The sequence below is a fragment of the Populus trichocarpa genome, chromosome 12 (genome assembly GCF_000002775.5).
Source record: "Populus trichocarpa isolate Nisqually-1 chromosome 12, P.trichocarpa_v4.1, whole genome shotgun sequence".
Lineage (NCBI taxonomy): Eukaryota > Viridiplantae > Streptophyta > Magnoliopsida > Malpighiales > Salicaceae > Populus > Populus trichocarpa.
This window is the reverse complement of record NC_037296.2, coordinates 9,940,221-9,954,751: the sequence shown is the minus strand read 5'-3', so window position 1 is coordinate 9,954,751 and position 14,531 is coordinate 9,940,221. Positions and strand designations below refer to the sequence as shown.

The 14,531-nt window shown below is 33.5% G+C and overlaps 2 protein-coding genes across 2 annotated transcripts; one reads left to right on the top strand and one right to left on the bottom strand.

Annotated features, from left to right (window-relative positions):
* Positions 1–915: 915 nt before the first annotated feature.
* Positions 916–3,783, top strand: LOC7483471 (uncharacterized). Its single transcript, XM_002318597.4, has 7 exons — positions 916–1,281; positions 1,379–1,571; positions 1,683–1,792; positions 1,952–2,030; positions 2,152–2,219; positions 2,792–2,858; positions 3,377–3,783. Exons 1-7 carry the CDS (start codon positions 1,045–1,047, stop codon positions 3,487–3,489), a joined length of 867 nt encoding a protein of 288 aa, XP_002318633.2. The 5' UTR covers positions 916–1,044; the 3' UTR covers positions 3,490–3,783.
* Positions 3,784–9,165: 5,382 nt separating this feature from the next.
* On the bottom strand, positions 9,166–10,631 carry LOC7458015 (protein JINGUBANG). The gene has a single exon (XM_002317981.4). The coding sequence runs from the start codon at positions 10,544–10,546 to the stop codon at positions 9,335–9,337; it is 1,212 nt and encodes a 403-aa protein (XP_002318017.2). The 5' UTR covers positions 10,547–10,631; the 3' UTR covers positions 9,166–9,334.
* Between the last annotated feature and the right edge of the window lie 3,900 nt (positions 10,632–14,531).

Below are 14,531 nucleotides of genomic sequence, written 5' to 3'. Positions count from 1 at the left end.
AATGCTAATACAAATTGAGAGGATGAAATTGCAAAGATAAAATGTTAGATAGTAAAAAAGAAGAAGCTGATTTCATGTATACTGATTTTCTTCTCTGTTTTAGTTTATTCTTTAAAATATATAAAGAATCAATATTGGAAGGCATTAATTTTTCAATCTAATTCTTTACCATTACTATTTAGGACATTTGAACATAAAACCTCTTCTTCTCTTTTACGAAACACACTTCTCAGCAAGGGATAATCATATAGTAGGTGACCTAGTAATAAAAATTTGGAATCAAGAGATTTGCTCCCCCTATAGTTTCAAGTTCGAGCCATGTGGTTGTTAATATGATGGTCACTGGAGGCTTATATGGTCATTAACTTCAGAGCCCGTGAGATTAGTCAAGGTGCGCGCATGCTAACCCGAACACCCAAGTTAATCAAAAAAAAAAAACAAGGGATGATTTCAAATATCTTTTAATCCATAGTTTAAAAGAGGTTTAGAAATGTGATAATAATTATATTTTAAAATATTTTTGTTTGAAAAATATTAAAATAATAATTTTTTATTTTTTAAAAATTATTTATTTTTAACATATCACATCAAAATAATTTGAAAATAATAAAAAAATAAAAGCATATAACAAATTTATTTTTAAAAAAATATATTTTTAAAATATAAAAATGTAACCGGAAATTCTCTTTCCATATCTAAACGTTTCCTTTCTTTGCTCTCACAAGCATCCAATCAAGAATTAACAACTCAAGAATATTCACTCAACTTTTATAATATTTTACGACAAAACATAACTTTTTAAAGGCTGGCATTGTTTCACTTTTCTTTCTCTCCAATATTTTTAATTATTCTTATTAAAAATATGGATGTTACTTTTCTAATTAATATATATATATATATAAGAAACAAAAAAAAAAAACAAAAGAACCTACATACCTAGCGCGGGCACATGGTGAAGACAGTGCAATTCTAGTATCAGTTTGTGACCAGATTATAAGCGCTTCTATTTAAGGCGGCGTCGACAAAGCGCGCGAGAAAAGAAAAATGCTGGTTTGGCGCTGCAAACCTCCTGCTGTTCCATTCCCGCTTTCGCTTGGGACTTTTGTCAAACACTTTTCCGTCATAGAACCAAAAGCATTTCCTCTTCACAGAATCAAGGCAAAATCGCTAACTACCGCCGCCGCCATTGGAACTCATAATTTTTCTTGTTTCGATTCCTTCAGTTGCCGCCAAAAAAAACAAATCCGCCTGTATGTTGATACTCTTCTTCAGTGGAACCAGGTGGGGCCATACGCAAACAAGAACATAAAAGTTAGCTAAAACTAAGATTTTAGTGTTTGGTTTCTTTTTGGGTTTTGAATTCTGATAATGTCTGCAGAAAATGAACCTGACTGCGGTTACTGATGTGGATGAAGTAATGGAGAGGCATATTGAGGATTCACTTGCAATACTACCACCTATACAGGACTCTTATGTTTCACACTGCAATGCTTCAATTGACAGTATCAAGCTTGTTGATGTTGGTACCGGTGCCGGTCTTCCTGGATTGGTTTTGGCTATTGCTTGTCCTGGTTAGCCTCTCTTTTTTTTTTCCTTTTTCTTTTGTTTTCCTTTCTTTTTGTTTGTTCCTTGAAGTGGGCTTTGTTTTATGTGATGCCATTGGTATTGTAATTTCCATGTAGCATGGAAAGTAACGCTTTTGGAGTCGATGAACAAGCGATGTGATTTCTTGGAACATGCAATTAGTGTTACTGGTTTGTCAAATGTTGAAGTTGTGAGGGGAAGAGCAGAGGTATTGCTTGTTGTTTTCTGAGTTTGAATCTTGATATGCTTTCTTGTCTGAATAATCACATTTTTAGTGTAACTGCACACACATTTTAGCTGTCAAGTTTTGTATTTGACTTTATGTTCTTAGGTGTTTTGCTCATTATTTATGCTTGTTATAGGACAGAATTTAGGGCAGAATGTTTCCTTCAGAGAGAAATTTGATGTTGCAGTAGCCAGAGCAGTGGCAGAAATGAGAATTTTAGGTAATTAAAAAAATTTCTACCTTTAATGTCTTCCGCCTCCTGTACCCTGTTGCAGTAGCCTTTTGTTTCCTAAGGAAGCTTACTGTTAAACCTAAAAGTGCTTGTTTCTTTTGATTTTCAGCGGAGTATTGTCTTCCTTTGGTTCGCGTTGGTGGGTTGTTCATAGCTGCAAAAGGCCATGATCCTCAGGTACGTATCTTTTTCAGACTGTAATCGTCAACCCACTTTTATATTTTACTTTAAATTAATTTATTATGTACAGTATGTTGACAAATTGATATTCTATATTGTATTGACATGGAAAAGAAACTAAACGGTTTACTTATAAAGAGGAAGCCCATGTGTATTGTGAATAGTTGTTTTCTAGAATTTGAAGTTCTGAACATAAGTTTCTTCAGCAAGATATTTTTAGTTCATATCCTTGTCTTTCTGTTTGTTAGTTGGTACCTTCGAATCTGTGATTTCATATTTCACTCACCATAGAAGCCAAAGATTGGGTTCTATAAATCCTAGAAGGACTCTGCTTAATGATACACTAGTGCAATAATAAAAAGCTTGCTGATAGACTGACAAAAAAGTTGATTGAGTTCAGAACTTTTACATGATATTGCATAGTGATTATTACAATAATCTGATTTCCAACACCTTCAAGTACTTTTGTGCTTTTTAATGGTTCTAATCTCAGTAAGAATCGCCCATTGTATATTTCTGTTTTTCATAAACACTAGCAATCAATAATCTTCCGAAATGTACCTTTCCAGGAGGAAGTAAGAAATGCAGAAAGGTCACTCAAATTGATGGGCTCATCAACATTGCAACTGTGCTCAGGTACTCTTGCTGCATTATCAGATACATATTCTACTTGGTAAAAATATTCCTTTTTTTATATTTCATTATGCTAAATACAGGCTACCATTTGTATTAGGGAAATGAATCTGATAGGTTATCTTTATTATAGTTTTGATCAAGTAAGGGCATGAAGCTGCTGCCTTGATCAGATTGTACTGACCAGTAGCTTAATTGAGTAGCTTTGGATGTCTTTATTATAATTTTGATCACTGACTTTAACACTGTATAAAGGTCATCAGTTTTGCTTTGTCTTGGCCAGAATTGATGCCTCTTACCTGAGAAGTGGAGTCGCTTGCACTACACAGTGAACACATAATTTTTTATTAAGTTTGACGATCCAACATGCTGTCTGCAAAAGGATTGTCAACCTTTTTTTGTAGAATTTAAGGCCAAATTTTCCCTTTTATTAAGATTTCAATTTTGATAACTGCCTTTGTGTTGTGAATGTACGCTTCCTCACTGAGCTGATATTAACACACCTTTGCTGCTGTATCCAGTTGAATCACGCAGCCCATATGGACAGAGAACTGCCATCATATGTTCAAAAGATCGTCCCACACCAAGGAAATACCCTCGTGATCCGGGTACCCCAGCAAAATTACCACTGTGATGCCCATTCTATTTTGCTTCTTGCATTCCACACACACTGCATATGTGGTAACCTGTACTTTCAGATGATCTTTTCTGCTATTTCAATAAGTAGGCAGCAGTGTTGTAGTAGCTCGATATTTGATAAGTGAAGCAATTTGTGCTCATTAAACAATGTTCATTCAATTATTTAATTAATCCTTTGATATGTATATATGACAAGTTGTACTTCTGCTTGATATTGTACAATGTTTATTTAAGGCATTGACTAAAGCTTGTAATATTTGCTCATATGAACAGAGTAACTTGGCTTTCATTTTGGAGTTTTTTTATATAGTTTTGATTGAGAAATAATGTCTCCAAAGTTGAGGAACTATATGTCTGATGTAAATCGTGTGAAAACTGAAAATTAAGACAAAAGCGATGCTCCCTTTCTGTGGTTACCTTGAGAGCTGTTTTCTTGTTGAATCAAGCCTGAATCATGAACTAAAATATTTCAGTACGAGTTCAAGCAGCTGAAAAGAACTGCACAGCAAGGACGAAAGGAGAATCTCTTTGGGTGCGTAAAACTCTTTAGGTGTCTTGCAATTTAGAATCAATTTTTCTCATTAGGCAAGGCATTAATGAATATTTCCTGCGTGCATATTAATGAACTTTTTCTTGCTGCTTGTTGCTCATCGAATCCTCTGTTTGCACGATGCAAATATGCACATGCGCATGCATCAGGTAAATCTTATGTTTTGCGAAATAAGTTGGAAATGGTCAATTCTATTTTACTCTAACTATACCTAATAAACTAAAAGGAACATTTTAAGCAAAACTAACTTGTAAGAAGCAGTGTTAATTTTCAGTTTGCATGTGGTTTTTACTTTTAACATGACGTACAAGAAAAGGTAAACATCAACGAAATATCCCACATAGGATAGCTACGAGGATAATCCTTCACTGCGATTCAATGATGCACTGATATGGTAGTTTCTCTCTGATTTGCGTAATGGTGGGGTGACACATGATGCCATGTCCAATATGTTTCAACTATGACATCTTCCATGCCAGATGTCAGGGCATTACATGATGCAGCCGTATTGATTTCAGCATTAAAATGTTTTTGAGACCTTTTAATGTTCTTTTTTAAAAAAAAAAAACTGTGGTTATCGAGAATATAAAGTTACCGACTAGATAAATTTTTAATGATTCTGAAATTTGTAAAACTTGAATTGGTAATCTCTAATGAGCAAATTCAGAACCTGATCAGATGAACTACACCATTCAGGATTGAAATTTTTTTGAATTTTTTTTATTAACGCAGATATCTGAATCAGCTTACGCGCATCTCAATTAATTTCACAGATCATGAAGTTAATAACCAGTCTCTAGTAACCCTAAGATTTATAAAACTTAAATCGAATATTATTTTCAAAAAAAATTAAATTTTTTTTTGGAATACTGATATAGTCAGGTAGATGCCATCGTTTGTGGGCATAAGTTGACTGCTTGCATGTATTTATTTCGTAGTTAGGATAAAAGTATTTTCGCATTTCGTTTGATGATCTTGCGCTTCCACGTGGTGAGATTGCATATGTAGACACGATATCCAAGTCTAGGGAGGTAGAAATTTACAGGAGATTGAGTAGAAGGATAATGTTATATTTTTTTTTATTTTTTTTATTATGTTTCAGGGATTTATCATTTATCAGATGAAAGTTAGATCTCCAGATCCCACTAATATCCTATGCCTAATAAAGGGATGGCTTTTAAAAGCAGCCTACCAGGAGGAAGAGCAGGTCAGAATAGTGACCATATAGGAAAAACGACTTTTACCTAATCTCTCCTCCGATCCACATGTAACTTGTTAAGGAGGCCAAACCTTAAACTGAAGAAAATCTATGCCTTATCTTGTTAAGTTAATTACATGAGAAAAAAGCAACTTGTGCATCTAATGCTTAATCTTTTTGTCGTTTTCATTCAGAATAGTGTAAGGTCCAAAATGTTTGTTTGTTTGTTTGGAATGTTTCTCATCTTTCATTTTCTACCATTTTCTTTCTGGCTTCCTTGTAAGAAAGGGACTGGTTTCTTAAATGGGAGTGATGGCATTTGCTGTGCTTACTTTTTCTGCTATTGGTTCTTTCTTTTATGGCAGCTAGCTAGATGCCATGGACAAAACACCTTCGCTTGAATTATATACAGTCTTCGTTTTCCTTTTTTACTTTATCTTTCAATTTCCATATTTGGGTTCCTGGGATGGATAACTACTGTTGCAAAGCGCAAAGAAAAAAAAAAAAACCCAGCTGCCTAAAAGATTTCTTGTGTGTGTTATATTACTCCTTTGGACAATAGCGTATGGAGTCGACGTTAACGACTATCTTTTAACTTCTGCTTTCCGGTTGTTTTGAGCATGAAATCTGCTTTTGCCTCTCCACTCATGCAGAAATCTTCTTATTGAGTGGGCTAGAGGAGTTCGCGATGTTGAATGTTTTGGCAGTTTTGGGAAATGGATAGAAAATTTAGTGTCAGCAATCTATAATTTGAAGTATTAATCTACGATCTTTTTGTTCTCTGTCTCATTGAGTCCCACAAGCCAATTATAATTCTCTGCATAAATTATAGAACACACCATTCAAAGAATTTGTGATACAGCTAGCTAGGCTTATATGTGCTCAGAAAGTAGGCAAGCTGGAAGGGGTAAACCTTGCTCCCTTTCTCATGCTGGGAGGCTTCCCATGGCAGCAGTGGCGGAATTAGAGGGGGGCAAGCAGGGGCCCGGGCCCCTGCAAAATATTTGATTTGTTTCATTTCCTGGACACTAAACGTGAGAAGAAGGAATGAGTTTTGTTTTAAATAGGTGGGCCCTCCTGATAGTAAATATATTAGTAACAGTGTAGTTATGCTTTGTTTTAACCCCTACATGAAAGAATATAAAGTGCTGTCACTTTTTAAAACCCTAATATAAAATAAAAGATAGATATAAGAATATAAACGGCAGGCTGCGGGTGGAAAAGCTAAAGCAGCCAGTAAACTTACATCTTTCATCAAATAAAACAAGATAATTAATTATTGATAATCTAAATTTAAAATTTATTTTTATTTTATTTTAGGATATTTGTTAAGAATTTGATAATATTTTTTATATATAATTATGTTTTTTTTGTTTTTTTTTATATATCTGCTAGTTTTACCAATTTTTTTTGAATTCTTGTTATAGTGTTGTTTTATTTTTCTAATTAATTTGATATATTTTATGGGTTTGTTTTGATTGCACTTGGATTTTTTTTATGTTTTGTTTTTAGTAGAGCCACCAAAATTATCAATTTTTTCTCACAATATATGTTTTGATTTTAGGTTAAACCATGAACAAAATAAGAAGAATTGATTCTTTTTTTGAGAAAAAAAGGAAAAATATTGATAACTCACAGCCTAGTGAACCAACTCCAATGTGTAATGTTGAAGTTATGGTTGAGCAGCCCCAATGTGCTTCAGTTTACGAAGAGCCTGCATTGACTAGTGAACCACCCCTACTAGAATCGGCATTGCTCATTTAATTAGAGATCCAAGCAATCGTCCTCAAATTTGGGAATACCCGGTTAATCAACAGGATGAAATTCGAAGGGCATACATTAATTTGGGGCCATATCAACCTTTGATGTCTGAATATCCGCTGACTGGTGAAAAACATCCTCGTCCCTTGTTATTAGGTTTGTTGATAGAAGTGGATTTATACGAGAACGATTTTTGGATATAGTTCATGTCAAAGATACAACTGCTTCAACTCTTAAGGAAGAGATTTCCTTTGTTTTATCTCATCACAATCTTGATGTTCAAAATATTAGGGGTCAAGGGTATGATGGGGCTAGTAATATGCGTGGAGAGTGGAATGGTTTGCAAGCTTTATTCATTAATGATTGCCCTTATGCATATTATGTACATTGCTTAGCTCATCAGTTACAATTAGCTCTTATTGCTGCAAGCTAGAGAAATATCTGATGTTCACACTTTCTTTCAGAATTTGATCTTTATTATTAACATTGTTAGTGCTTCTTGCAAGCGTAATGATGAGTTACAGGCTTTTCAAGCAGCTACAATTGAGCATCTAGTTGATATTGGTGAGATTGAAACGGGTAAAGGAGTTAATCAAGTAGGTGGTTTGCAACGACCTGGAGATAGCAGATGGAGTTCACATTTCAAATCAATTTGCAGTTTGATAAAAATGTATGGGGCAACTTGCTTGGTTCTTGAAAACATTGCTTTAGATGGATCTACTTATTCTCAACGTGGTGATGCGGCCTTTTCATTTAAGTTGCTAATGTCATTTGATTTTGCATTATTCTTACATATAATGAAGAATGTTATGGGAATTACTGATGTGCTTTGTCAAGCATTGCAACAAAAATCTCAAGACATTTTAAATGCTATGCATTTGGTGACTAGCACAAAGATTTTAATTCAGAAGTTAAGAGACGATGGTTGGGAAACTCTTTTAGAAGAAGTGACAATATTTTGTAAGCATCAAGACATTGAAGTTCCTGATATGGATGCTTGTTTTTCTAGTGTGGGACGATCTCGTCGTAAAACAAAATCAGTAACAGTTGAGCATCACTACCGAGTTGATATATTTACAGCTATCATTGATCAGCAATTGCAAGAGCTAAATAACAGATTCAATGAGCAGGCGATCGAGCTTCTTAAATTAAGCACAGCTTTAGATCCTAGAAATAGCTATAAATTATTCAATGTTGAAGATATATGCTTACTTGTTGACAGTTCTATCATGAAGATTTTTCTGACCAAGAAAAAATTCATTTGAGATTTCAGTTGCAACATTATGAGCTTGATGTACCAAATCATCCAAAGTTAAAGAATATGTCATCGATTGCAGATTTATGTCAAGGATTGGTTGAAACAGAAAAATCAACAATTTATCCACTCATTGACAGGTTGATTCGACTTATCTTGACTCTTCCTGTTTCGACAGCAACTACTGAACGAGCTTTTTCAGCGATGAAGATTGTTAAAACAAGACTTCGCAATCGGATGGAGGATGATTTTCTTGCAAATTATTTGATTGTCTATATAGAAAAAGAAATTGCTGAAAGATTCTCAATTGATATGATAATCGATGATTTCTATTCTATGAAAGAACGACGAGCACAATTAAAATAAATATGTAAGAATTATTATTTATTATTTTATTTTAAAGTTTATTAAACATAAATAATGCTTCGTTTTAGTTAATGTTTCTTATATACTTTGTATGTTTGTATTTAATAAGTACAAAGATTATTATATATTTTGTAATACGTTCTTTAAATAAAACTAAATCAAGCAGTTTTTATTTTATTTTTACAACTTATATATAATAAATTAAAAAAATATATTATATTTTTTGGCCCCCCTAACAAATAATCCTAGCTCCGCCCCTGCATGGCAGTACTATGTTGTAACACTAACTCCTAACAAGTTAGAGAAATTTTCAGGGAAGGAATTGGGACTTTTGAGTTGTCACCACCTACACGACAGCAACTCATATTTTGAGCACAGAATTATAATAGTAGGATTTAAGTATCTTGTTATGCCTTTACATTTATATGCACTGTTACTAACATCGGAGCAGGAGCACAATTGAAGTCTCACAAGTATAGAAAAACTCCTGTAGAGTTTACACACAAGCATATCAACCCTTTATAATTATACTATGATCGATTGAAAGATCAACATGGCTTCCCATACAACAATTCAACTCGAGAAATGACCTCAAAGGAGGGGGAAATGAGAGCAGAAAATTAAGGAGAGGAAAACAAAAAGGAACTATAGCAGACTTCTCATATATTGTATTTTACAAAACAGCCGCGATTCCAAGTTAAAGAAATCTACTATAGGAGAGGGACGTTGATTTGCCACACTCTGATATCACAGTCCAAACTCCCACTGTAAAGAAGATACGATGCATCGGTTGTGTTGTCATGGTCAATCGTTGCTGTCAAGCACTTGACAGGGCCTCTATGCCCTTCTAAAACTGCCAAGCAAGAGTAACTTTTGTCAGAACCTCTCCAAATTCTAATAGTTTTATCTGCGGAACCACTAAACAACAAATCAGACACAACAGCTAAGCACAATATGGACTGTGAATGGCCCCTTAGGGCTCCCACAACCACCATATTGCCACCACCGTCCTTCCCCCATACTACTATTGATCGGTCACATGCACCAGAGTATAAAACAGACCCATCAGTGCTTAGTGCCAAGGCATTAATCCCAGAGTTGTGTTTTTCTAGCGTAGCAACTAAGGAATGTTTGCTCTCTTTTGAACTTTTCCTCCACACTTTGATATTCTTGTCGGCCGATCCGGTATAAACACTGTCATCATTCGACAATGCCACTGCATTTATAGCATCATCATGTGCGTTGGCTACCGACTCCAAGCACTTGAAGTTATTAGTTCTCCATATTTTAATTGTCCGATCCCATGAAACGGAGTAGAGAAGGGACTCATCACTCGACAAGGCTATTGCAGATACTGTGTCAACATGATGAACCCATGTGCATGTTTTGTGCCTGCGAATCTGAACTTGATTCTTGGGCAACAGACTTTTGAAGGCACGGTCACCAAGTGTTGGTAAAGTGGCTAAACGTGTGTATTTCTGCTTATCAGATTCCTGGTTATTGATTTTCCATACTCGGATTTTGTGATCTTGATGAGCACTAAAGAGTTTATCTTCCAGAACAACAAGGGACTTCACCGCACCTTTTCCCACAGCCACAACGTTGTTGCTTAGGTTTTCATGATCTATTTCAGAATCTAAAGAGTTTCCCTTCCACAATCGGATTTCCTTGCCGGAGCCGCTGTAAAGGAACTTCCCAACAAGGTTTAGTGAGGATATATAAGAGGTGTGGCCTTTAAGAGTGGTGAGGCAGTGGTGGTGGGTGGTGGATAGGATTTCTTGGTAGTGATCGGGGTTTGAGGTGAGGGAAGGTAGTGATGGGAGGCTTGGCTGTGAATAAAGTGCAGGCAGGTTTGTTTGAAGGTGGTCGTCGGAGCGTGATTGAGAATCATAATCTGAGTAACTAGCATGGTGGTCTGACATGATTCTCTTGCTTGCTTGAGAGAGGGGGGAGAAACACAGGGAGGCAGAAAATATATAGAAGAAAACACTGTAGAGAAAAATCAGATGTTTCCATAGAAAGGTACAAATTGGGAAATGATTCGTCTATCCATAAAAAGTAAAAACAGTAAAAGAAAGAAATGCGAGCTAAGTTTTGTCCTCATCAACCGAGCTTTCCTTTTTTGAAACTCATCCCGCTACGACAACCTTGGCCCGAAAGACCATATGTACCAATTAGACTAGAAAAATCTCTTGAAGAGAAAGTCAATCAGTACGGTGAACTATGATACAATGATTCAGGAGGATTTTTATTAAAAACTATTTGTTTTCTTAGTTTTTTTATTTTTTTTATCTAATTTTAAAAAAAAATGTTTTACTTTAAGGTTTTTTATTTTATAAAATTAATTTTTGAATTTATTTAAAGAATTGAAACCTCTTAAGATATAGACTAATTAAAAAAAATCAATAATAAAATTATGACTAGAGTTATGTGTAACAACTATATTCGACTTCAATTCTGTCTTTCTAACTTGTTGTTTTTGTCTATATTGCTTCATATCAAAGTTCATTGATCTTAATGGTTATTTATTTGCTATGTGCTGAAATAACCATGATTAAAAAATATAGCAGAACAGGATGAGCTTATGCATGAGGGGATGTGGAGGTTCCCTCTTGAGAAAGAAACGTTCAAGAATTGAGTGATAGAAGACATGAAAAGACAATTTAACTAGAAAATTCTCAGAGTTATTCTAAATTTTCACCAATTTTAATTTAGAGTATATTTTTACCACAACACACAAGTTGTGGAAAACCCCTTCTGCCTTCCAGGATAGTGAACTCTGTCAGGGCACTTACATTGATCATTTTCATAAGAATTTATTTGGATACACGAGCCTATAATAAACTCAAAATACAAGATTTATTCACACGAATAAATCTTCACCCCAAGTCATAGACAAACTATTGGTTAGGAATCCATTAAAACCTTTAAACCACATTCAAACCACATAATACAGCTTACCTCATGTAGGGTGGTGCACTAAAGGTGCTAATACATTTTCTAGCCACAACCAATTCTTTACCTTGGAATCTTTGATTAAAGCTAGTACACTTGGGTTTCTTAACGACCTTGAATCAAATAATTAGGTGGTGATTCCAACGACCCCCCGACATCGCTTGTCCACGTGCGACAAACATTAACAAAATAAGCCAAGAAAACTTGTATCATTAAAATTAAGGCACCCTAAATTAACATCTATTATTAAGTTAAATAACTTGAATTGTCAAAACCCCTAGATTAAAAGAACCATAAGTTGTCATATTCTCTAAAATTACAAGACACTCATGCTTACTATTTACAACAATATTAGAACTCTAGAATCTTTAGGATTCAACCAACATTTAAAGTCCAAATTCATTTAAGTAAAGAAATTACCACAACCTTTCTTTCTTGAAAAATACCAACTTTCATCATCAAAACACCAAAGATTGCTTTTAATAGAGTTATGGGACTTTGGTTAAACTCTAATGCATATCAAATCTAGATTTTCAATATAATAAAAATAATAAAAAGGCCTTAATTACTAACCCTAATAGCAAACCTAGTTAATATCAAACACAACACCCTAAAACACATTCTTTATGGCTTCCATAACAAAAGACCAAAGATTACTAATCATTTCAATTTTTTTTTTCATGATTATAAGTTCATAACACTTATATCTCATATTTCTTACACCCATTTTAGTATACATTTATTAATTAGAGACAACACATTTGCATCATGCATTACACTTCAAATAATGCCATATTGGTAGGTTTTTTCCCTTGATAAACCCATGATTTATACTTCATATTTCTAAATTTTACCAACCATGATTACATTATTATGCAAAAACAAAAAACAAAAAAAAATAAAATGTATTAAAAAAAATTGAAGCTCACCTGGTTTTCCATGGATTTTTCTGATCAATGTCATTTGAAGTTGTTGATGAGGTTTGGGCCTATTGCTATAACTTCTTAGGGTTATGATTACAAGTCTTAGAACATCTCAACTTCTAGAGTATACCTCATGATCACTAGACAAAAGATGGTTAATGTTGATTTTAAAGGTTGCTACTATTTCTGTTACCCTTCAATGCTACCATTTTTTGGAGTTGTTGGGCTTGATAACATTGTAATACTCTTTTAAAAGGATTGTTATTGTTCTTGATTTGTTTGGACAAAAAAAATGATAAACCAGCTGCAATTATAGGGGTAGGTTGTTATTATTCCCGAAGATGATGACATATGCTTGTTAGTTTCTTTTTTAAGAGACAAAACCTCTCTTTTTTGCCATGTTTCTCCTCTCACCTCTTTCTTTTTATTTTATATATTCCCTCTCTTTTCTTTGTTTCTTTTTTCACCCCTTCCATTTTTTTCTCTTTTATTAATGCTTGGGTGAGGGTTTTTAAGATGTTTTTTTTTATAGGTGAAAATAAGAGTATAAGGGTCTTGATCTAGCAAGATTAAGACCTTTGATTTCTAAGAATATTTCCTCGTTATTAGTTGCAATTCACATCTATCCTTTCATAAGTTACAAATTAATAAGGTACACGTTTGTCTTGTAGGTTTTGATTGGTTAGGAAGTGGTCTTTGACTAGCATTGTAGAGGTCTTTAAGGTCACAAATAGATGAAAAAAGAGCTAAGGGTGAAGTACATGATCAGGACCGTAAGGGGAGTGTCTTTTGTCTGATTTGATGAGAGAGAAAAGACATTAAATGACCTAAAAAGTAGTACTTGCATAAGGCTTTCTCTCGTGAACTAGTTGGATGCGGGAAGAAGATATTGAAGAATACTACCTAAAACAACATTTTTTTTCTTCTTTTGATTATTTGATTTTTTTTCATGTTTGAATATTGAAATGACAAATTTCAAATAAAACTTGTTTTTTATTTATTTAAAAGAACACAACATCATTTTTATCTTGGGGTAAATTAGGTTTGTAGAATTGAAACAAAATGATGTCATTTTCATTAGTCTAATTTAGATCTAAAAATTTTGCGCACTTTCTATTTCATTCTTTGGTTTTTAAAAATCTTCAATTCATTCCTAAACTGGGTTTTATTTTTTTAAAAACAAATCCTTTCAATTTTTCCCTTGATCATTCTCTATTTGGTCCCTATATTTTGATGTATTTTATAGTGTGGTCACTGGTTCCTTAAATTATGTAATTTCAGCCAAATTTGACTATTTATTTGAAATTTCTCTATAATCAGGTCCCTTATTGAAACCAAAAGTGCTCTTTTAATTCCATTTCCTTTCATTTTAGTCTTTTGACCTTTAATCCTTTTATTTTTGGTCTAATTGAGCCTAAATTTTGAATTTTGTTTTTTCTTCAATTGAGCTCGTGATTGAATTAATAAGGCCTTCAAAAGTTTTCTAGCACTTTTGTTTTGGTCACTAACCATCTAATTCTTACAATTACCTTTTTTTCTTTAATTTCTCTTCAATTAGATCCTTAATTGCATGCTCGTATTATTTTATGACTAGTTATAAATTAAATTCTTGCCTGATTGTAACTTAAAACCTTTTTTCTTTGAAAATGATTTTTTTCTAAAAAAAATATTTATTTATTTTTAAAAGATTTTAGAAATCTTTGAGTGTTTCATTACTTTTGTAGACGAAATAAAATAAGGAAAAAGATATTGAATGATCGATTCACATTCACCATTAAGAGCATAAAAAGCAAAAAGACGAAGATTGGATTGAAAAGCAGAAGATCAAACATTGATGAGCGTGACAAAAAAAAATATAAAATAATAATAATAGTTAGGTGTAAACCGATATGCTAAAATAAGAGATTAAAGGGATAGCAAAATCATAAATATAATTCAAGTTCAAATTCCATAGATAATATGAATAGTATTGTCTATAAGATTACGACAAAGGTGTTGATCTATTTTGTTGGGTTATATATGAATAGAC